The following is a 23133-nucleotide window of genomic DNA, read 5'->3' as shown; positions in this document are numbered from 1 at the left end:
GAAATTTAATAGTAATCATACTTGAAATCATTGCTTAATAATGGACATGACCACACAGTTATAAGGCATTAGAAATACTTGTACTAAATGCATAGCTACTTATTGTCCTAGGAATTTGCATGCTGTTACATGTGTCAATAAAAAATGGAAAAAAAATTGGAAAGGATAATCAACAAAAAGTTATTACGTAACTTAAAATAATTTAGCAATATAAATTAAGCGATTCTAAAAGGGGTACATTATTTGTTTTGTACCTAATAAGGGTGTAATTAGTTTTTATGATCTACATGACTTGATAGGGGAGAGGATGATTTGAAGTAATCTTTCAGCGGGGATAGAAGGTGCCTTATCACAGGAATGCTCCATGCCTTTCCCAACAGCCTCTGGCGACCACATCGTCCAAGATTGGCAACATCAGTATAATGGTCGGGAAAGCCAAACAACCTATGAAGACAAAAAGAATCACAATTACTAGATTACTAATAATTACATGATAATTTACTAGTATTTTGGTATTTTTAATACTATACACACGGATTGAAAACCTATCGCTTTTTACAAAATTATATTTTGTAATAAAAATGTTTTGAAATAAACTGTGCAAAAACATTTGTTGCTTGTTTTAGTCATCAATCTAACTTCTTGCTGTTAAAACTGTCTAGTATTATAACTCCAATACTATTCTACATGAAAGGCCGAAACTTTTGGCTGTCCACTCCTTTGTTACAATAGATACTAGAAAAGCAACAGATTAATGTGTGAAAATGATAGGGTTTTACTTAGCTGGTCACAAATTTATTTGACCTCAACAGCTGATCCAAAGCAATGGCATTGCACATATACATAACGCCAGATACAAAAAGATGGGAGAATAAAGTGATCTCCTGAGTCTCATACAGCTAGACACTTACATGTGCGTGCAAAATAAACTGCGTCAGTCTGTATAGACCCTTTGCAGGTGAGCTGCTGCCATAGCAACATCCGCCATACAACCCATTGCGCAATGCTGATAGCGTAGGAACGAGCATATACTGGTCATCCTTTATCATAGAATGCAGAAGAAGCAGTTCTACATACTGGTACTGTTTTACTCTTGTAGAAGCTGACGCTATCAGGGTTGCAAGAATGGGTTATACTCCAAGATGGCGGATGTTGCTAAGGCAGCAGCTCCCCTGCAAAGGATCTATAGTTAGTAACATGTGGATATAGCTCACCGTTCCATCTCAGTACACCATAGTACATCTCCACCTTCTCCTTCCATGTAGACCGGCATGATGGCCTTCTTGGTTTGTTTAACTGAGTTCATCTTTGTAGTAATAGTACGCATTTTAACAAACTGCAATGAGAATCAACACTAATCCACTTTATAAGAGGTGCTCCATGCAGAAGAAATTCTCAAAACAACAAAACTACTTGAGAAACTAAAGCCACTATGTCATGTTCATAAAAAGTCCAATGTGTGTAAAAAGAAAAGTTTGTATGCATGTAATAGACACTTAGCTCATCACATGCACGCACTACCTACGTAAACGTCACATGCCAAACAGTTTATGATGGTGCAGAAAGTAAATTATCTGTTCACTGTTGCACACTTTCCATGAACACCTAAAATGTAATTATCTTATCGTACTACACTGTAAATATGATAATCTTGTCAGTCACCTCAGTGAACAATTGCCTTAGCAAAACAAGCATTGTTGAAGGTAATTCACAAACCCATAGCAAAACCAGGTTCCTTCCTTTACTATATAGCACTGTCAAGAGCTCTGTAAGTAGAGCACTTTTCATACAGAGTTTCTGTTATCCAGATTTAGCCTATTGTCGTGTAAATGATTGGTGGTGGTGGTTGTTGTTGTTGTCATGGCCATTTAATTGCCTCTACCAACATTCTGGCAGTGATCACAAAATGCGTGCAACAGTGGTCAGACAGTCAGTTTATCTGCCATCCTCACACAAACTGTCTGGATTACTACTTCAACACACAAACAAGTAGTTCTTACGTCACTGTAATAATATATCAACACACCTGAGCTTTTCTGCTGCAGTTATCTTCCAGACAATCTTGTAATGTCAGTCGATCCCCAGGTAGTGGTACAGGTGGCCTGCAAGTGCTGAATGAAATTTTTCAGCTGTGTAGCAAGCACTTACGTAAGTCAACACACACATTTTATTCTCAGTAACAGGATACATTAACTTTTGGTCAATCAATAAGCCAATATACAGCATGCATAAACAGACCTAAACAGTGTAATGATCTGCATACAAAACGGATCAACAAATGTACCTGTTCATTCCTGGAAGATTCCCCCAAAAGTATCTTGCTCTGTGGGCAGCTGAAATATCTTTTGCATCAACGATCACCGGGTTACACTGTGTAGAACATGATACATTGTATCACTTAGTAACTTGTCACAATGAAATGCACCACATTCAAGTTAATGCGTTCATGGTATACTTAAAGCCTTGATGTAAGCCACCACTTCCATTATATCAGTAGTACAGTGTATGTACTATCAAATGTTTATACCTTGTATTCTAGTATGCACAATGTATGGTCTACCATCAAGTACATGTTACCTGTAAAAATCTTGATATGGTCTGTTTGTCTTGTGCCTTCATTGAGACAACATTTTCAAACATCCAGAAAAATGGTCGTTTGTGATCAGGGTGTGGCTTTGCATAGGAGAGTATCCGGAAAAACTCAAAGAACAATCTTCCAGTACCCTCTATAAAACATGAAAAAAAGCATGGTAGGTAAAATTTATACCACTCATTGTGCATATGTAGTAATGTCAATAGAATGTGTAATGGCTGACTTGTTGTGTGACCAAACTGCAAGAATCCCACATGTTTGCACAAGCCTATTTTTTTTACAGTAAAATGCAATACACACGCAATGGATGCAATATTTACACTGTTAATTGTGACCAGCTGAGCAAAAGCCTGACTTGTTTGCATAATACTGTTATTGAGATCAGGAGCTTATGAGCCGCTGAAGGAGCATGAAACTTACGCTACCTGCCGGGTGCCATCACAATCCAAATTGTTCACCGATTAGTTTCCTTATAAGGAAACCAAAATCTCGTTATTGGAAGCCATATATGGAATTGCGCGTGATGAAATATCAAGGGGGTAGTATCCCGAGCTCAGCCATAGCGGGCCGTGTTCATTGTCGGGGAGGCCTAAGTACATGACTGAACCGTCGCCAAAGCGTGTCACGCTTCAACAATGAGGGAACACCAAGGCATCACAGAAGAAGTACAGGGAGGCGACTGGCAGTGACCCATGGCGACGGTGAAGCGTACTCCTCTCCAACACTGGTTAGGCGCCCTCTAGCATTTCGAACTGGTCTTCACTTCCACCTCAGCTGGGGCGTTCTGACGCATGCCAATTACATAATATTCGTGTGTGTCGTATCCAATTCATTTCAAATGATGTGACGTAATTTGGATTGTGATGGCACCGAGTTTCATGCTCCTTCGCAGCCTTCGGCGGCTCATAAGCTCCTGTTGAGATAAATGCCATTGAAATACATTAGGTAAAAAATGTGTGCTACATAAAGATTTTATGCATGTTTTAATTGCTTCAGTAAATGATGAAGGAAGACTCAAATTGAAATATCTAACATACCAATGGATTCACTTCTTCATGGAGAGTAAGAATATTTTTGTTTTGTTTCTGTACCATGAAACAACATGTGTTACATGTGTTTGCTTACGTTGCAGTAAAACATAACTTTATCGTCGCCATTTCTAAGAATGAACAGCCGTCAAGTATGGGTGTATTTAGGCCAAACACTATATCTTAATGAATATCCCAGTTCATGGTGAATAAAATGACACAAGTCCCAAATCTGTAGCCTGTTGTAATCGAGAGATTTATGATCGATTAACAAACGCCTGTAATTTTTTCCCCATATGGGCTCTGTACAAATCAATTGTTTTGCTCTTCTTCTTGTCAAAAATGTAATAAAATGGAATTTGAATCATGCAGGGATCCAGTCACATACTGCATGTACATACAATAAGTTACTGTATGATAGCCACCAGAACCAGTTTTATACTGTAAGTAATGTACATTATGTACTGTACATACATACATACATACATATCTGATGCTGATATACAGGTATGTATGACCAGTACACTGTTACATGCGTATGTATGTATGTATGTATGTATGTATGTATGTATGTATGTATGTATGTATGTATGTATGTATGTATGTATGTATGTATGTATGTATGTATGTATGTATGTATGTATGTATGTATGTATGTATGTATGTATGTATGTATGTATGTATGTATGTATGTATGTATGTATGTATGTATGTGCATGTATGTATGTGCATGTATGTATGTGCATGTATGTATGTGCATGTATGTATGTGCATGTATGTATGTATGTATGTATGTATGTATGTATGTATGTGCATGTATGTATGTATGTATGCAGTGTACAATATAAGGAAAAATTATTGCTCTGACAGAATGGCCAATCAAAAGTAAATTTGATTGGCCATATCTGAAATTGCATGGCCATAAGATAGAGGTGTACCACCGCAGTGCGAAGCACAAGCCTTCTAGGGGGGTCTGGGGGCATGTCCCCCCAGGAAATTTTTGAAAAAGGATCACTGTAAGATAGAATCTGAGACCACTTTCAGCTACATATCACTGAACTTTATGCACATGCATTTTACACAGAATTAATTGTGTTTATTAGTAATACATATACAAAATTTGTATTGCTGCATACATATTTTACAAAACAAAATCTACGAATCAATGTATTGTACAGCCAGTTTGTAGACTTAGCTGGGCTAAATACTTTGTTACAAGTGGTGTTGAGTCAGCACAGATTGAATTATAACTATCCAACTAGCTATTTCTCTTGTGAATACTGAGCCATAGATCAAAACTTACTCTCGAACTTGCTGTGTGCAGAACACTGTTCAGTATCACTGACTTTTATTCCACTCTCTCCAGCCAGTACATTCTCTACACATTCTAACCATGAAATGGCCATATCTTATACTTAATATCATACCTCCACTTCACAAACATTACTTTCTTTTCTTCTCCTGGAAAGCGCCACTCGTGTAGCAGTGTAGTGATGGCTTCTTCACAACATCGACTGTAACCGACAATCGATAATTGCGGTAAACACAAGGTGCAGTGCTCTAGCTTACGCATGCACATTGAGTTGATGCTTCGATGGGACTTTATGCAGCGATTAAATAGCTTCGGTAAGGAAAGGTAACGATACGACAATAATAATAACTATAATAATCCATGTTATAAAGGCTAATAATAAAGAATTACAGTTGTGAAAAATTTGATCTGTACAAATGGCCGACCAACGGCTACATTGATCGGTCAACAGCATCACTTGGTCGGAAAATGGCCGATGGCCGACTGTTATATTGTACTCTGATGTATGTATGTATGTATGTATGTATGTATGTATGTATGTATGTATGTATGTATGTATGTATGTATGTATGTATGTATGTATGTATGTATGTATGTAAATACGCGATAGCGGAACTTGTGTAATGTGGAAACATTGAAGTTAATCTATTGTCTAGGTCCAATATGTATATATATCCAAATTACATAGTAAACAGCATGGACGCTTGCAATGTGCAGATGCAAAAACATGTAGATTGCTCATGTTTCGTCTGCATTTTCCCATTGATTTACTCGCATTCAAAAACACAATCAGCTGTTACCCTGTAACTGAGCTATACTGTAGTGTGTACCAATGTGTTAAGCATTCTTCAACTAAAGTGTGTGAACAATATTGAATAGATGAGTGTTCTTATATATATAAAACACATCACCGAAATAAAGTGCTAAGTGTCACAAGTAATGAAGTACAATACAGTACAATACACTTGTAACAGTGTACCTCTATCTAATAGCTGCTTATAGACGTGATAAGTTACAGCAAAATTTTTGTACAAAGTATTAAACTAACTTCATGGATTTTACCAGCTAAAAGTCCATAGCACTGTTGAATAACAAGTCTGAAGAGTCTAGAAACTGGTAAACTACCAGCCTACATAACTACACCAGCAAAATGCATTTCTGTGATCACACACAAAATCAACATGCAAACATGTGTACTGATATTGCAATACTCGCAATATTAATTTATTGCATATTACATGTAAAGGCTACATGTATATTGTTGTTGCAAACTGAAAAATTTCTCCAAATTATATTACCAAACACACTACAAATAACTTACCGTAAATGCCTTTTCTTGCAGGATTAACAATAGATAGGTCGTTGCAGGGACTTCCTCCAATAACTAAATCAAATGGACCCCATTCCAAGACCTGTGTAAAAAAAATAATCAACTATTGCCCTTGTACATTTTATACTATAGCTACCAGGGAATATATTACAGAAAATTTGTATCGCTCAATGCAATAAAGTGAAGAGCCTCCCATAAATCAGATGCATACCCAATTTTCCATTATCTTGAGGCAATTATATTAATGTGTATATTAAAGCCAGACACAAGTAAATGCAAGCTTCTGAATAAAGACCAGCAGTTGCACAAGACATGCATACACTGTTATGGTGCATATACAAAGCCACAAAAGCTTAAACGTATGATTGCATTACTACAGCTAACAAAACTCAGTTTAATTGTTAAAACAAGGCTGCTACCATATACATGTACACACACACACACACACACACACACACACACACACACACACACACACACACACACACACACACACACACACACACACACACACACACACACACACACACACACACACACACACACACACACACACACACACACACACACACACACACACACACACACACACACACACACACACACACACACACACACACACACACACACACACACACACACACACACACACACACACACACACACACACAACAACAAAGTACAGTATTATACAATTTATACAATAGCATACAACAAATACACAGTTATGCTATTTAGAGAAATATAGTATGTACAAGTCGAGCTGGATCCTGAAAAAAGCTAAAAATTAAGTCAGTTTTTCCTCAAGAGAGTTAATATTTCAGCCAACCAGATGATAAGTGGCGACAGCAAAGGTGTCAACAATAGACTTGTGTGGTTTGGCTCCATTACAAGTTCGGGAAAGGACTGTAATGGACGGTGTACTTTTGCGGCTTCCCTATAGGCAATGTATGGTGAAAAATTTGATTGGCTATAAATACCGTGTCAGACATTTGAATGAAAAATTTTTAGCGGGTCAAACTGTGCTACAAATGAGCCAAATTTCAAAATCATGTGTATAATTGCATCAATGAGTTATTAAATATTTTTGAGGATCCAGCTCAACGTCTACATACTATATATAGCACACCTGTTTTTCAGTGATCATCTCAATATCTCCAATATGCTTCACAGCCTTGTGCTTGACACAAACAACCTAATGAAAATAATGTTTATGTTGCTGTTGCCTATATCTCACTGTGTGTAACTGTACATGTTAGCTAGTGGAGACTAATACACCACACTTGCATAACTACCTCAAAGTGAAAGCTTACACACTGGGAAGGTTTATACTGGTTCTGTGCAGCAATCACTCACATATACAGGCTGCTATTAGCATAAGCCATTTAGCTCATGCGGGTGCGGAAAAACAAACAAATATACACTCAAACAAACACAAGCAATCAGGAAACAAGGTGCGCTATCATGGCCAGCCTTTGTGCACACCTCATTAAAAACATCTGCCACAGTTAACTAGCTATCTCTATATATATTTAGTTTTGCACATCAAGATACCTGTACGATAAATACATAGTTAAAAGACTTCTGTATTATTTTTCACAAATTTCAAAGTACACCATAACTAGCTAACTAACTTTAACAGCATCCTGATCAATCTCTGATGAGACGTAGACATCGACCTCAATGCCCAGTTCCCTAAGCACTTGCATTCCTGTACCACCAAAATGTGTACTAACTAACTGGTACAGTTTACAATGTGACGGTACCTGTTGCTATGCCATCAAACAGTGCAAGAACTCTGATTGGCTTCCTCTTTTCAGCAGGTATAGGTGCAATGAACTCCGGCGGATCCTAAAATAATAAAGTTTGCATGAGAAGATCAGATGGAAGTATGAATGTATTAAGTGCACAGCGGACCGACGCAGCATCGTAGGGGTTCCAGCAATAAAATGTACTGAAACAAGAGAAATCATGATGAATGATGGTATTGCTGTGTGGGAAAATCCCTACTATGGCATTGGATTGATGGTGATAACATGAAAATCCTGTATAGCTGTTGTAATACTCTGTACTGCCATTCATTATGATATAACTTGTTTCACTACTTTTATCTATGGAACTTTACTTCCTTTTTAAATTTAATTGCAACAGTTTTTAATCTGCAACTCAACATTCATGACATCTAACACTTTAGCATGGAGACAAGTTTAGCTGTAGTATTGTAACAGTTAAACAGTGTGATATCACTACTTCAAGTCAATAGTCAAAAAAGCATTTGACTCATTCGGATATTCGTTCATTAGATTTTATCCAGATACCAAATTTACCATTTGGATATTTGTTTATTAGTAAATTACAAGTGTTTACAGTGGTAATGGTGTTGGTTACCAGCTATCTTCCTACATGGACTGTTCTTCATGTAAAATTGATCATAAAGACAATCACCATGAATTTTACATATATTTCAGAGAGAAAGTGGCGATGTATGTGGCAATATGTAGCTGAATTCTAGCACTTTTGCATTAATCAAAATGTTACCAAATAGTTTGGTATTCGTTCATTGAGGCATCCATATTTTCAGAATTCCAGATACTAAATTTGACATTCGTTGCAGCCCTAATAGCCAGTAAACAGCTGATCCAAAATGGCTATTGTTGGAATCAATGTCATCTGCTGCTTTTCTAGCAGAGGTATGACCAAACTGCCAAACTGGCTGCTGATAAGAATATACCCACTCGAGACTCCTTAGACTTTTTGTCTGGAACAGGATTATCCCATCAGGAACTAAGTTTTGGTAAGCATACAGTACATCTTAGTAATTTCTGACGTAAAAATTCCATTTATTGACCAGGACTTTAAACATACACTTCGAAATTTAAGAACTTTGAAGTTCTAATTTTACTACTTCTATGATCACTTCAAAATTAGCCCACGTACTATACACTGTAAGTAACATAATTCAAGGGTGTATTTGACTCTGTGTAAACATACATATAGATTATAAGACAATACTTTTAGGACGTACATATTGCACTTCGTAGTCATTGCTGAAGAGTTGTTTTAACATGTCCAGCCAGTTATCTCTCTTGCAGAGCAAGCCAAGTTTGAAGTAGTCACGAGAGCACAAGTAACACTCCCACGTCTCAGCTTCCTGCACTCTCTGCAACTCCTCCTTCCCACACAAATGTTCAATACACATTCCACAGTAGACCCTGTACAATGGGAGTGTTGACGTTAACATACAAGTGACATCATATATACTGTGTGTCCTTGCAATGCTATATATTCTAACAATACAAGTCAGTGATGTTATGATGTTATCTACTTTAAAGGCCACTGGTCCAACCCAAAACAATTGGGTACAGGTGTAGATATAAAAATGTTGCAGATTACGTACAATGTTACAACAAACTTGGTTGTGTTACTTCTAAGACACCAATTATTACTAAACACAACACAAACAGTATCATACTTTGAGCAGTTTGGAGCATCACACATGAACACCTCATCTCCACCACAGCATATTGTACAATACATCTACAAGGAATAAAACAGGCACAAATGCGTACATACAGTACCAGGTTTACAAAACATGATAATCCATTCATTGAGGCTTTCAATAAAGTTCCCCAGACACACACATACATGCATGCATGCACACACACACACGCATGCGCTACACTACACGACACACATACATGCATGCACGCACACACACGCACGCACGCGCTACACTACACGACACACATACATGCATGCACGCACACACGCACGCGCTACACTACATGACACACACTGCACGACAAAGCACAAACACATACACACACACACGCACACATACTGTACACACCCACAAGACAGTGACATTATCACCAACCTGTGATCCATCATCATCAAACAGATACACACACTCCATGAAGCTTTCCTAAAAATGGTATACAAATAAAATGTTAACATGAACATCCCAAGAAAAAACAGATTACAGTCCTATAGCATTACATGTTGAGGTGTTCACAAAATTATACCCATAGGCTGTAATGGTGGCTGTGAGTCAATACTACAGCAAACCAATTAGCATAATATGACAGTACAACTAAATAATGATCCTTTGCATGAGTTTTATTAGACTTATATAGCTACGTATAACCAATTTTATTATTTATTTATTATTATTACTGTGTCAACTTCATAAGCGAAGACTTTACACAGGGGAGGGGGGCATTTATGCAATTATAATTGGTTTTTAAACTGTTCAGGCAATTTCTTTGATGTGATTAGGTAAGTTATTCCAGATGTTACAAGCATTAGGTCCGAACGAGTCCTGATAAGTGCCTGTTCTTGCAAATAGAACTAAAATGTTATTCGCATGAGATCTTATTGTGATGGTGGATTCTGCTGTTGTTGTGGTATTAGATGAAATTTTAAGCTTATAAAGCACATAGAAAAGCTTTGTAAAAATATAAGCAAGGGAGTGAAGCATCAACAGCCATGACAGGGCACTATGGCATAAAAACACTGAGATATCGATATACTTCCCAAGCTCAAGAAGTGGTGCAGCTCTAGAGGAAAAACTACAGAAGGAGGTGTGCAAAATAATCGCCGATGAATTAAGCCATGATGGAAACCTACCACCAGTTGTTTAAGTACAGATGACTAGACCATAGCCACTGCCATGTTATGCACAAAAACTGGACAATTTGGAAGTCACCTCTCCAACAATATAGTCACCTCTTCATGTAAGAACATTGTGTTTTGTTTATGTTACGGTAAAGGTAACTTTATCGGGGTCATTTCTAAGCTACAACAGTCTTGTTGCGTGGAAGCATGGGTGATTATAGGCCAAAAACTATACCTCGACAAATTCCCTAGTTCGTAGTGAACATGTCATAGCCTGTAACATTTTGACCTATAATTGATTTTAAAAGTGTCTGTAATTTGAACAGTATATACAAATCAACTGTTTTGTTAAAATAAGTTTGAGAAAATTATTTAAGTTTTTGCTCAGCGGGTCACACATTACAAATACATAACATTTTAACATGCATTAAAATCATTCACCTTGCATTTCTTACAGAGACCACCCTCAAACAATGGATGGTTAGCAACCACTGCGACACTACCACATGATATGCAAATTTCTGTACAAATGAACTCAAATAATACACATATGTATAAACATGTGGCTGGAATTGTGAAAGATGGGTCTTCTACACACAAACAGTATTAATTACATGGTGTTAACTACCATATAACATTATTATTATGCAGGTGTACAAAGTTGTAAATATGTTTGGTAGCAATATGTGCATGTGTGCGTGTGTGTGTGTGCGTGCGTACGGCGTGTGTGTGCATGTGTGTGTGTGTGCATGTGTGTGTGTGTGTGTGTGTGTGTGTGTGTGTGTGTGTGTGTGTGTGTGTGTGTGTGTGTGTGTGTGTGTGTGTGTGTGTGTGTGTGTGTGTGTGTGTGTGTGTGTGCATGTGTGTGTGTGTGTGCATGTGTGTGTGTGTGTGTGTGTGTGTGTGTGTGTGTGTGTGTGTGTGCATGCATGTGAGAGAAATCCAAGCCAGCAGTTAGTACACCTACACCATATAAATTGGCCAAGGCTACCAAAATATACTATTACTGTGCCTTGACATGTATCTTTAAGGTTGGGAATAGCATTGCCTCCTAAAGCAGACAGGATAAGTCAAAAGTAGCTTTCTTCGTAAATCCAGCCACACAGGACACATTTTGCACATAAAAGATGCATGAACATACAGCAGAATACACGTGTACTATATACCATTAATCTTCAACTTCTTCTCTGCTACAGCAGCAAAGTTCTCTAAAAATTTAGACACAACACTTGATACAAATACATACCAAAAATGATAATAGAAATTCACTATCATGAATAGAATTACTAAATAATGGTAATATCACGATGTTGGAGAAATGATGATCTTCAATAAAGTTTCAAATATTGTATACAGGTAGTATTGATAAACTCTAAACAAGATTAACACAATTGTGGATTAATATTTGCTTGGTTTGCGGTGGTTTTTTTGTAAGCTAATTAACTGCGTGGGCAGTTGATAATTTTATAATGTTTGTTACAGCCTTGAGAAAATATTACATAGTTAAATATTTTCAAGAAGCTAAGCCAACAACAGTAGTATCGCAACCATGACAGCGATGTTTTCATCGTGAGCACCGTACTATCGATATTGTCAGCACTTCTGAAAAGGTATATGTACACACACATTTTTTAGTGCATAAACGAATATACTGCATTCATTCAATGGTTCAAAGGATGCATTAATCGAATGACATAAGCAAAGTTTGAATTTTTCACATGCTTGGCAAGCAGAAGACTGCAAGAATCCAACTGCTCATCACGCCATGAACAATTTTCACTGTGGGCAGTTACACTTGAGCCACTAGAAAGTAATGTAAGGTGGTTGTACGCAAAGCCATTAGGTGTCTGATAAGTTAATTAGCTCGTGTCCCACGAATTGTTAACATTGCAGAGAGCAGCTCAAAATAGCTCGTAAAGCCATGTCGCACACGTGACCACGTCCACTGATAATCGTAAAGTACAGTTGGGACAAGAACATTTATACTGCTGTAAGGTTTTTAAACAGCAGCTACATCTTGTTGTGTGCTTTCTCCTGCTGCCATATCTTGTTAAATAGATAAACAATACTATCAACGCGAGAAATTCCATTTGCCAAAGGAGTCAGAACGATGACTATGAATTAAGCTACAATACACTCAAAATTGTACCAACTGCATAATATCTAGCAAACTGTAGCTATAGCTACATACAATGTTCACCAAAACTTCGAATGTTGCACTCAAACCATCGAAGCATAAAATCAACATTTGTATATGCACTAATTTTAAGGGACACAATATGATGCACGCATCTTATAGGGATTTCACAGTAACACATGGCTGTTTTCAAAACATGCATACTTGACTCAATGCTACTCCACTATCCACACTCTATGCAATTCCAACTACAGTAACTAACTAACTAACTGTAAATCTTTGGCTCGATTTACATATAAACATTTAGCCAATTAAAGCATGCGCATGGTAAAATTTTGGTGACACCGTTCTTCTGTACCATATTATACATACAAGTTTCCATCAATCACGATATGATGGTCATCACATTGATGATAGTATATGCCACTTATCTTAGAATCAGTTTTGCACATTTCTTCTACAAATACCTAAATCCTTGGTTCACAAGGTTAAAGTAGGTATACTTATGTACAATATACAGACTTCACTCTATTAATTTTTGGAAGTCTTCACATAACCATACCTTTATTGGCCTTGGATGGTATTAAACAAGTGGTAGTTTTTGTTACAGCAGTACCAGCACTCCCAGGGACATTATTAGTAGTGTTCAGCTTGTCCTTGGCTATTGTGGCTGTTGTGCCAGGTCCAGAGGTCACACTAGTACTGAGTGGTGCATGATCCACACTGTAGCTAATACCAGTTGTGGCTGTCACAAGTGGATATGTCTTTGCTGTCAAGTAACCAAACAAGTACGTACATGTATGTCTGTTACAGAGCACATGAATGTACTATACGTATGGAGGCACAAACATATTTAGGAGAAAACTAAATGTGTCCATGTGTGTAGTTTATCTGTGTATGCATATGAGCTATGTTTTAAGCACAAGACTGACTCTATTTTTAACATTCGCTCACTGGTACATGCACCTAACAGTATGTATATAGTTCTCATACTTTCAGTTGGCTGAAAGTTTGATGGTCCAAAAGGCTGGAAGCTATTCAGTGCCCAGTCAATCATTTCCTTCTCAAGCTGGGTCAAGTACACCAGATTTTTCTCCCTCATGTTGCGACGTAGTGTTTTTCTCTTCTTCCTTTTTGGTGGCTTCTTACTACTAGCATCAATCTTAATATCATCCATATTAGCATCAGGAGACGTGGTATCTAGTGAATATATATACATGTCTCAAACAGCAACATAGCACATGCACAGTACCATTGGTAGCACTGGAAGGGACATTGCTGGTAGCAACATCATCATCCTCCTCTTCCTCCTTATTGTCAGCCTCAGTATCATCATCGATGGGCTCCTCCTTCATCATCGTTGCTGCCCCTGCTTGTTGTAGCAAACTAACATCGTAAGACCTCTGTGACTTGTCCTCCTGCTTGCTCTGAAACATTTTGCCGCAACGACGAGCCACCTCCTGTTTAATACGCATGCATGGGTAATAGTTATCATTTATCCTTCTTTTTGCAGTCACAACATATACGATAAAATATTTCATTTGCATACATACGTACGTATGTTTCTACATATGTTACAAGAATGACATGTACCAAAGACACATAAATTTTTTATTACATACACATATAATACACAACACAGTTACCTTTAGTGTCTGCATAACAGCCTTCTTATAAACACCTCTCAGCTTGGTGGGGATAAAGTATTTACTGAAACAGCCAAATTCTGCAAGACTCACGATGGACATCTGCCAGAATACACTCTATTAATAGTTTATCACACAGTATCACTATCAAATGCATACAAACAATTATTTTTAGACGAATAAACAATACTACCAACATTCGGAATCAGTAGTCACTAGGCGCCTGTCCTTCTAGTATGTACATATGTCACAGTCCCAATACTATTAAGCATATAAAACTACGTTAAATTTATACTACAAAAATAATTCCCTAAAATGTGGAAACTCCAATTACACATGTACAAGAAAAAAAGTTACGGAGCGAGGCCTATACCTGCAGATATACTAGCGGACATTTAATTCCCACTTCATTCGTATAGCTTATTATAGCCATGACTGAAGTAGAATCAAATGTCCACTAGCATATCTGCAGGCGCATAGGTGACCTCCCTCCAATCATTTGCTATTCATGAATTAACGCCTACTCAGTAGTCGATGAAACACAAAGGAGGACAAATGTAGGTCCATGATGTATGCACTGTACACGTAGCTGATGTATTGGGCAAACAGACTTTTAAAATTCCATAGAAACCTTCTTGAAAGTGTTGGGATTGTTCTGAAGTCTCATTTGAGTTTGATTATATCTAACCAACACTGCCAAGCTGTCGTGAAGGAAAAGTTATGCTGGGTTTTGGGTGGAACTTTTGGGCAAGAAAGCTCAAACCTACATGATCCTCACTATCAAGTAGGACACTTAAATAATAAGACAAACAACAAAGTTTATTTTACTCTACACACGATCACTTGTTAATAACTGCTCAATCTGTATTGAAGCATAGACTTAAAATGGCAGTTTGTTTGTTTGTTTATTTGTTTGTTTGTTTGTTAATACATAGCCTGCACTTCATATTCAATGATATCAGTAATGCAGAATAGTCTGGTCACCTTTGGTGACCTGTTTCAGTCTACAGAACCGGCTCTTAGCCTAGACCCAATGCACACACTGGCCATGGCAACCACCACACAACTAGATGACTTTTAATTGTCAGTGCATGACCACACATGACATAGAGCAACAATAGAATTCAAATTAAAATTTTATGGTCACCAGCTAGCCCACTCAAGTCCTCCTACACTTCAATTATAGGATAGTCAAATTAACTTTGGCACATGGCCTGATAAAAGTAGTGACCACAATTACGCCACAGGCATAATTATGTTAGAATGGTAACACAATGTGTCTATCATTGAATAATAAAATACAGTGTAATTTCTATTCCACACACCTTTCAAAACACCATTGCTCCATACACACAAAATGTAAATCCTTCAACACGTATATGCATGTCACACCTAGCCAGTGTAACACTGAGACACATATGCAGTACTCAGGTACTAAACAGTTTTGATATGTTATGATATTATAACTTGGTATATAACTATAATACCGGTATGTCTTGCCATTTTAAACTTCTACTACTAGATCAGATGCAAAAGTACAGTTTCTAAACATTTTCACTCAAGACAGAATTATGTTGGCAAAGCTTTATTGTAGTATATTATTGAACAACACTCCATATCCTGATACAGATACTGCGGCTTAACTAAATACTCAGTATATCGTGCAACACTTGCTAGATGCACCATATCTCATGGGTAAATGTGTGAACACACACACATGCAAATGCATACATATATGCTCACACGCACACACATGTACACACACACACACACACACATGTACACACACACATGTACACACACAACACACACACACACAACACACACACACCACATTGCTTACACACACACAACACCACATTGCTTACACACACACACACACACACACACACACACACACACAACACCACATTACATTGCTTGTAGCCTTTTTTGTTAATTCCATGGTTGTATTACATATGTTCATACCTCAGAAACTTGGTTTTCACCAAACCACTTCACCCACAAAGTTCCACTATCTTGAGGCTCCATACCACCAATCTCCACATGACTGCTGATCCTACCAGGCCACCAATCAAATCCCTTCAGCTTTCCCCAGACTAGGGTACTTATTGGATAATCCTCCTCATTATTATCAAGATCATCGTCATCCTGGTGATCAGATTTAACTGACGGTGAAACAGCAACAACATCAATGTTGTCCATATCATCAGGAGCCTCAACAGCACTGTCTGTAGTTTCTTCCTGAATAAACAATGACCATAACATAAAACATAGTTGTGAGCAGAATCATGAACCCCACAGCTGTTTCATTGCTATAAACACCTAGGACACAACAGCGTGGGTTCATAGTTGGAAAACATAGTACATGCTAACTATACCTGAATGATTATTGTATCTGTACACACTAAAGCAAAGTGTATGTAAAAACACACAACTCCTAAATCAAGGGTAATAGTATCACAAGCAACACTAGTAATTTCTTGTACATAAGAAGACTACAATTCATATACACAACAGCATATACAGCTAGCAAAGAAACCCATACAACTAATATTGCAATAAACTGTACCTTTTAAATGACACCACAATTTTTAATAATTCATATGCAGACACAGACAGCAAAACGTTTCAAGCTTAAAATGAATGGATGAACCGATGGCTTGCTATTTGTTTTATTCCAGTTGGTCACAAGTGAAAATAGCCTTTTTAATATTGGGTTGGCTAGCTGCATGGAGACATGACCACGATAAACTAAACAATAAAAACAATGAAAGAATTATCAAATCTTTTCACAATCTACAACCAAATTCCTTTAACCAGTACACCATCCACGTGGATATTTACTAATTAATGTCATGCTGTTCTATATATGTACACTGTGTATGCCTCTCCCAGTGGACATTTTCCTAGCAAGTACTGTACACGAAAATGTTAGGAATTTCAAGTTTGATTAGAATAATAAACAAACAATTATCGGAGGTTGCCTATACCTGCAGACATACTAGTGGACATTTAATCCCTAATTCAGTCATGGGTATAGACTAGTGCTGAGGCAATATACCAAGTATTAAACCACGGTATCTATTTTTGATACCGCCTAATTTCCGAAATACCATGGATTTAAAAAAAACATTCTTTTATATTTAAGCTTCACTATTTCTATGAAAAGTGTACATATTAAAGGGATATGGACTGGTGTACAATAATCAACTTGCCAACAATTCTGTACTTTTGTATCTGGCTCTAGTAATAGAGGTATAAAATGTCATCTAACTAAGGCATATATCAATAATATAGTTATACAGCAATATCAAGTAACAATGTCGTACTGTCCAAAATCACTCAGCACTAATACAGACTGAAGTAGGAATTACATGTTCACTAGTATATCTGCACAAAATATTGACAATTACTATCATAAACTTGATAGCTAGTCAGTTGCAGCACAGGGAAGCCATAACATGCTACCACAAAATAGACACCTTGCACTGTCAGCAAAAAGAAATTGTACAAAATAGTAAGATGATGATGATACGTACATTGTAACCGCACTGTGGTATGCCAAAAGTGTACCTATCAGGCTTTAACAGAAAAATCAAGCCTGTATACGTGTAGCCCTGCAATAGTACAGTAAATCAGTCAATCAATAGAAAAATCCACTGAACAAAAATGTGTGCATTATTTTTAAAATCTGTGTGGCAACCCATTGGAAGAATTTCGGTTCACAACTGTAATCACTTTTAGGGCTTGACCACATGTAACCAATACTGGCAAAGTGCCATGAAAGTATAGTGAGGCTGGTTTCTGATTAAAACGTTTGTGAGAAAGTGTTAATCTCTATACTGATAAACGCCGATGCTATGAAGGTATTAGAAATAAAAATGCACGGAGCCAGCTTGAACTGTTGAGAACATATAGACTTCTAAATTACAATTACACATACTGCTCTTTTTTATTGAGTCCTTAACTTAAAGGTATTTGATATGTTCTAGCTACCAAATAAAGCATATTCCCTAATATACGGTGCACACACAAACATGGATATATGAATACACACTAACCATTAAATTTTCTTCTGTCAAGGGATTTGTATTGTCTGACTCTGTATCTTCCTGTGGTTCACTAGCCTCAAATGTGAGCATTCTCCGAGAGGTAGACATAATGGCACCACCACTTATCAACTTGATCTTTCTCTTGCGAGGATTATTGTCGGCATTACTAGGATCAACGTCCAAAGGATTAAAAAAGGTTGTCTGCTTGTGTTCACGGGAGCTGTATCGCCTCGGCTCGCCAAATCTTTCTGAAAGGTGATTATTGGCCTCAGGGGAGGGTGTGTCAGGGGGTGTGATCAGACTGCAATCTTGAATGCCTGATGCCATTGTTACAGATGTGGCCGAATTGTACCCAAATGGCTGCTCTTGATGCATATTAATATTAGGAATGTATTGTATACTGTGGGATATAGTCACTTCAGATTCTTTGCCTTCTCTAACAGTTAAACAGCTGACAACAATAAGGGTGATACACAGTATCATACAAGAAGGTCAATACACTGTTACAGTAGTATACAAGCAATAATTATTTCGTCCATTAAAAAGTAGAGCTGTGCGATACCACCTCAAGTCTGTGTATCACAATACCATACTTAAGTTATCACAATATACTTAGGCATCAATACTACACATGATGTGATCTACACGAGATGACCGCACATACAATTTTTTTTTTTTTTTCATAATTTAACGCATATATTAATAGAATCCTAGATAAAATGTTTGACTCAAGCCAATCAAAAATGTGACCCAACATCACCAACTATCTAGTTTTATTGCAAAATTGATATCCACGATACCAAATCTTTCAGTAGAGTATTGTCACTTGGTTATCACGATACCGGGTAGTATCATCGACAGTACTGTACAGCTCTAGTACAAAGCACTGGGTTGTATTTGTAGATGGATTACAGGCATTACAGGAAAATTAGAGTAACAAATATAGTATCAGGACAATGCCAATATTGGACTAGTGCACGTTCAAAACACAATAGTAATATAAATGCTCTTTACACAATAATTTATAATGGACAAAGTGAACAGTACAAATGTACAGCTACATAACTATGAGAAGAGAAAAGCACATATAGTTGTCTCCAGGCATTGTGGTACCACATTACTGCTGAAAATCATTCAAAGTCTAGCAATAGTATTAAATTCTTATAGTAGCAGGTAAATAATGCATTAGGCATACATGTAAGACTGCTAATTCTTCTTATCTATTTACAAGGATAATATATTTTCCAAAGGTAGCAATTTTGATTACCTATCCAAAACATCAGCCTACCAATTATACAAAAAGCTAATTTCTTTACCTCCTTTGGTCCCATTCCTAGTTATATAGTCTCATCTACAACCCTGCGTGTAGGAACACTACCACCACTTAGCAAATGGCTGAACATCTACAGAATCATACAGATAAAATGGCCCTCCAAACATGAACATTATCAGATTCCAGTTCACATACGCAATAAAATGCTGGACAACAGATATATGGAAGTTCACAGTCCACGGGACAACTAGTCAGTGAAAGAAGCAACAAATTGGGTAGAAGTATATAACAAATCCTTTGAAACATACAAAATCACCACTCCTCATGCAGTATGTCACAAAAAATTGTTTATGATGCAATATTTTAGCTTCTATCTAATAGTCCACAACACGTGATGTCATTTTACATCATAATATTATTAAATTAGTAATTGGGACTGATGCGTAGTCTAACGCCATCTTGAGCTAAGGCAAAATTGTTACCACACACACACACACACACACACACACACACACACACACACACACACACACACACACACACACACACACACACACACACACACACCACACACGTACTAGTACATGCATACAATCACACTCCGGCATCATCAACATGTATGTAGAGAAGGACCCAATACATGACACAGCACACCTACACACATGCAAAAACACACAACACACAGTACATGCATTCACTGCATTGTGTGTGTAATGTGTGAGTGAGTTTAGTTCTATGTTTGTATGTGCATACACAAACCACACACTAGTAATGCATAACAAAAGAGTCACGATTATAAAGAACATCTGAATAGCATGTGCACACAAACAACATCACATTAAAAGTACAGTGATAACTTACATATGATCTGAGGTCAATGGCCCATCAGACTGTGTACATTATAGTATCAATGAATTATTATACATACAATGCTACACCTTTAACAAACACACATTTGCTATGCACTTCCACACTGGCGCAAACACAAACACACATACACAGAACGATGTGATTGCTGAGAAAAAAATTATTGTAACAATGAGATAATATCTAAACTAGAAAGGGCATGATATGAAGTGTCCCTATGATGTGGCCAGAATAGTAGTCATCATTATACCATACTGACTGAGGCACACACACAAGCACACAGTTAATGAGTTGCCACCTGTAACTATTGGGTTCTAACGAGACCATACTAGCACAGTTAATGAGTTGCCACCTGTAACTATTGGGTTCTAATGAGACCATACTAGCAACCCTTACCATAATTAAGAAATAACTGCATCACTTTGTGTAGTGAGGTGTGTCTTCATGTGCAGTTGTGTGTCTGTGTGTACAGCACAGCGTTTTTCACTGAGTTCCTTTATGTGTTTTAGCAATTAACAGTTGGGAGTCTGAGAGTTGTCACACTCATCTGCTTATAGGTCTGCTTTTGATCCTTTGTAGATGTGCTCAAGTGTTTACAGTTTAATGTTTTACACACAAAGCAACTGTGTGACAATTATAACAAGGTCAATCTGCTAAGGGTGCTTCAACAAATTTATGTACATCTAACCAAGTGTACTTTCCTACCATAATATTTTGTGTACTCTTGATCTAACATACTGTGCTCTATACAGTAAACATATGTTAGGTGGTATATGCACACCACATCACATACTGTACCTTGAAATAACCAAATGTCCCAATTACCAAGGTGTCTTGATTTTCAGGTCAGTTTACAAGTTCAGCTATATTTTGAGATCATTAACAAGCGTCCTGATTAAACAGGCGTCCTAATTTAAAGTGTCCACATTAACGGGGTCCACTGCACCACTCTTACATGCAAAGTCCTGGTTTACAAAGCCACACAAATTCTCGCCAATATTCATTTTAAAATTGGAAAGCCACACCACCGCCACACACCCAGAGTACTAGGGCGAGCATTTACACGACTACAATTCAAAGGAACAAAGAGGTTATACTTCACCAACATGCAATACTTCATACGTTGACAACACTTAATCACCTTGTTCATAATAGAGGGTAAATAAAGGATGTCTCTAGGTGTTAGTTTTCCACCATCCCGCGGGGAATTTCTAGTACCTGCAATGAAAACAGATGAGAAACAATAGAGAATGGGCTGAACTAAACAGAATTTGGATGGCACAAAGACGAACATAATTCACACGTACATTAGCACGATCTCATACTCACCCCTTTACTGTTCTACAGTGGCCGCGTGTCTTTTCCCGGTCAGCCCACGTGAGGTGCAGCAAAAGTGAGGTGATACATATGTACAGGTGTAGCTGTTCTCCGGATACGCGTTACAGAATATGGCGTGGGAGTTACTTGCCAAGGGGTTCAGCAGATGATGTTTGTACTGTCTACTGATTAGTGGGTAACCGCATCAGTTCTATGAACTGTTTTTCAGCAGTAGTGCCCTATGATGATATTTTTCATGGCTGATGTGTTAAAACAGTGTATAAGCTGCTTGTTTGTTGCTGACCTGCCAATCATGATGTGTTACTGTAGTACGTAGCTATATTGCCAATTACAAGGTGAAAAACTTTAGTCCATTTTGAGGTGTTCATGAGCACCTAACACATGATCACTGCAAATGAGTTAGTGTGTCAAAAATAATTATGAGAACTAATAATTATATTACCAGTTGCACTATAATTATCACGATAGCTACATTATTTAACACACATATTATTGAGGTGCACTGCATCGATACACAAACACATGTGTTATACGCAGTTATTTGTGACGTACAAATTTTGCATGGTAATACATGTTCAGCCCTCACTTTCAAGCGACATGGCTTATCAAATTATGGTGCTGGTGACAAGAAGTCATTATAGTTTTATGGACTCGTGGCTGTGCAAGTACCAAAATAGTACAAGTGTTCACGAGTGTTGCAGGGTACAATGGATTGGTTGTTTTAGATGCCGCCAGTCTTTTAAATTGATTGATATTCCCCACTATATACTGAAGAACACCCATACAGTGATAACTGTTAAGCATTACATTGTCATAGTAGGAATTCCCTTATAGTCAAATTTCCTGGCTCCATTTTAGTGTACATAGGTCTGTATCAATCATTCAAGCACCATATTGCATCCCTAGTAGATTTCTGTGGATTGCCCACTGAGTAACA

At 37.5% G+C, this 23133-nt stretch overlaps 1 protein-coding gene across 6 annotated transcripts; it reads right to left on the bottom strand.

The window, feature by feature from the left end:
* LOC136237602 (DNA (cytosine-5)-methyltransferase 3A-like) lies at positions 1-22282 on the bottom strand. 6 transcript variants are annotated; one of them, XM_066027828.1, is made up of 24 exons: positions 22188-22282; positions 22000-22076; positions 20853-20881; positions 20570-20645; positions 18728-19169; positions 16632-16907; positions 14664-14765; positions 14270-14477; positions 14011-14217; positions 13580-13786; positions 12047-12088; positions 11322-11401; positions 10141-10188; positions 9736-9800; positions 9289-9475; positions 8030-8114; positions 7898-7974; positions 7393-7458; positions 6255-6345; positions 2578-2726; positions 2285-2370; positions 2027-2111; positions 1215-1336; positions 1-444 (listed from the first exon to the last, which is right to left on the bottom strand). In XM_066027828.1, exons 4-24 carry the CDS (start codon positions 20575-20577, stop codon positions 270-272), a joined length of 2808 nt encoding a protein of 935 aa, XP_065883900.1. In that variant the 5' UTR covers positions 20578-20645; positions 20853-20881; positions 22000-22076; positions 22188-22282; the 3' UTR covers positions 1-269. The 6 variants fall into 6 exon arrangements, with proteins under 6 accessions (XP_065883900.1, XP_065883883.1, XP_065883908.1 ...); XM_066027811.1 differs by lacking the exon at positions 20570-20645; XM_066027836.1 differs by lacking the exon at positions 20570-20645 and having other exon boundaries at positions 1215-1306.
* Positions 22283-23133: the final 851 nt, after the last annotated feature.

This window comes from Dysidea avara, chromosome 1 (genome assembly GCF_963678975.1).
Source record: "Dysidea avara chromosome 1, odDysAvar1.4, whole genome shotgun sequence".
In the NCBI taxonomy this organism is placed as follows: domain Eukaryota; kingdom Metazoa; phylum Porifera; class Demospongiae; order Dictyoceratida; family Dysideidae; genus Dysidea; species Dysidea avara.
Note: the sequence above shows the minus strand (reverse complement) of the source record. Positions and strands in the feature narration are given on the sequence as shown.

Excerpts from the sequence above, each read along its gene's own strand:
- LOC136237602 (XM_066027811.1), bottom strand. Across the intron at positions 19,170-20,852 it reads CCATTGACCTCAGATCATAT|CTGTTTAACTGTTAGAGAAG; the intron begins GTAAGTTATCAC and ends TATTGTTGTCAG. Across the intron at positions 12,089-13,579 it reads ACCATCCAAGGCCAATAAAG|AGAACTTTGCTGCTGTAGCA; the intron begins GTATGGTTATGT and ends CTAAATTTTTAG.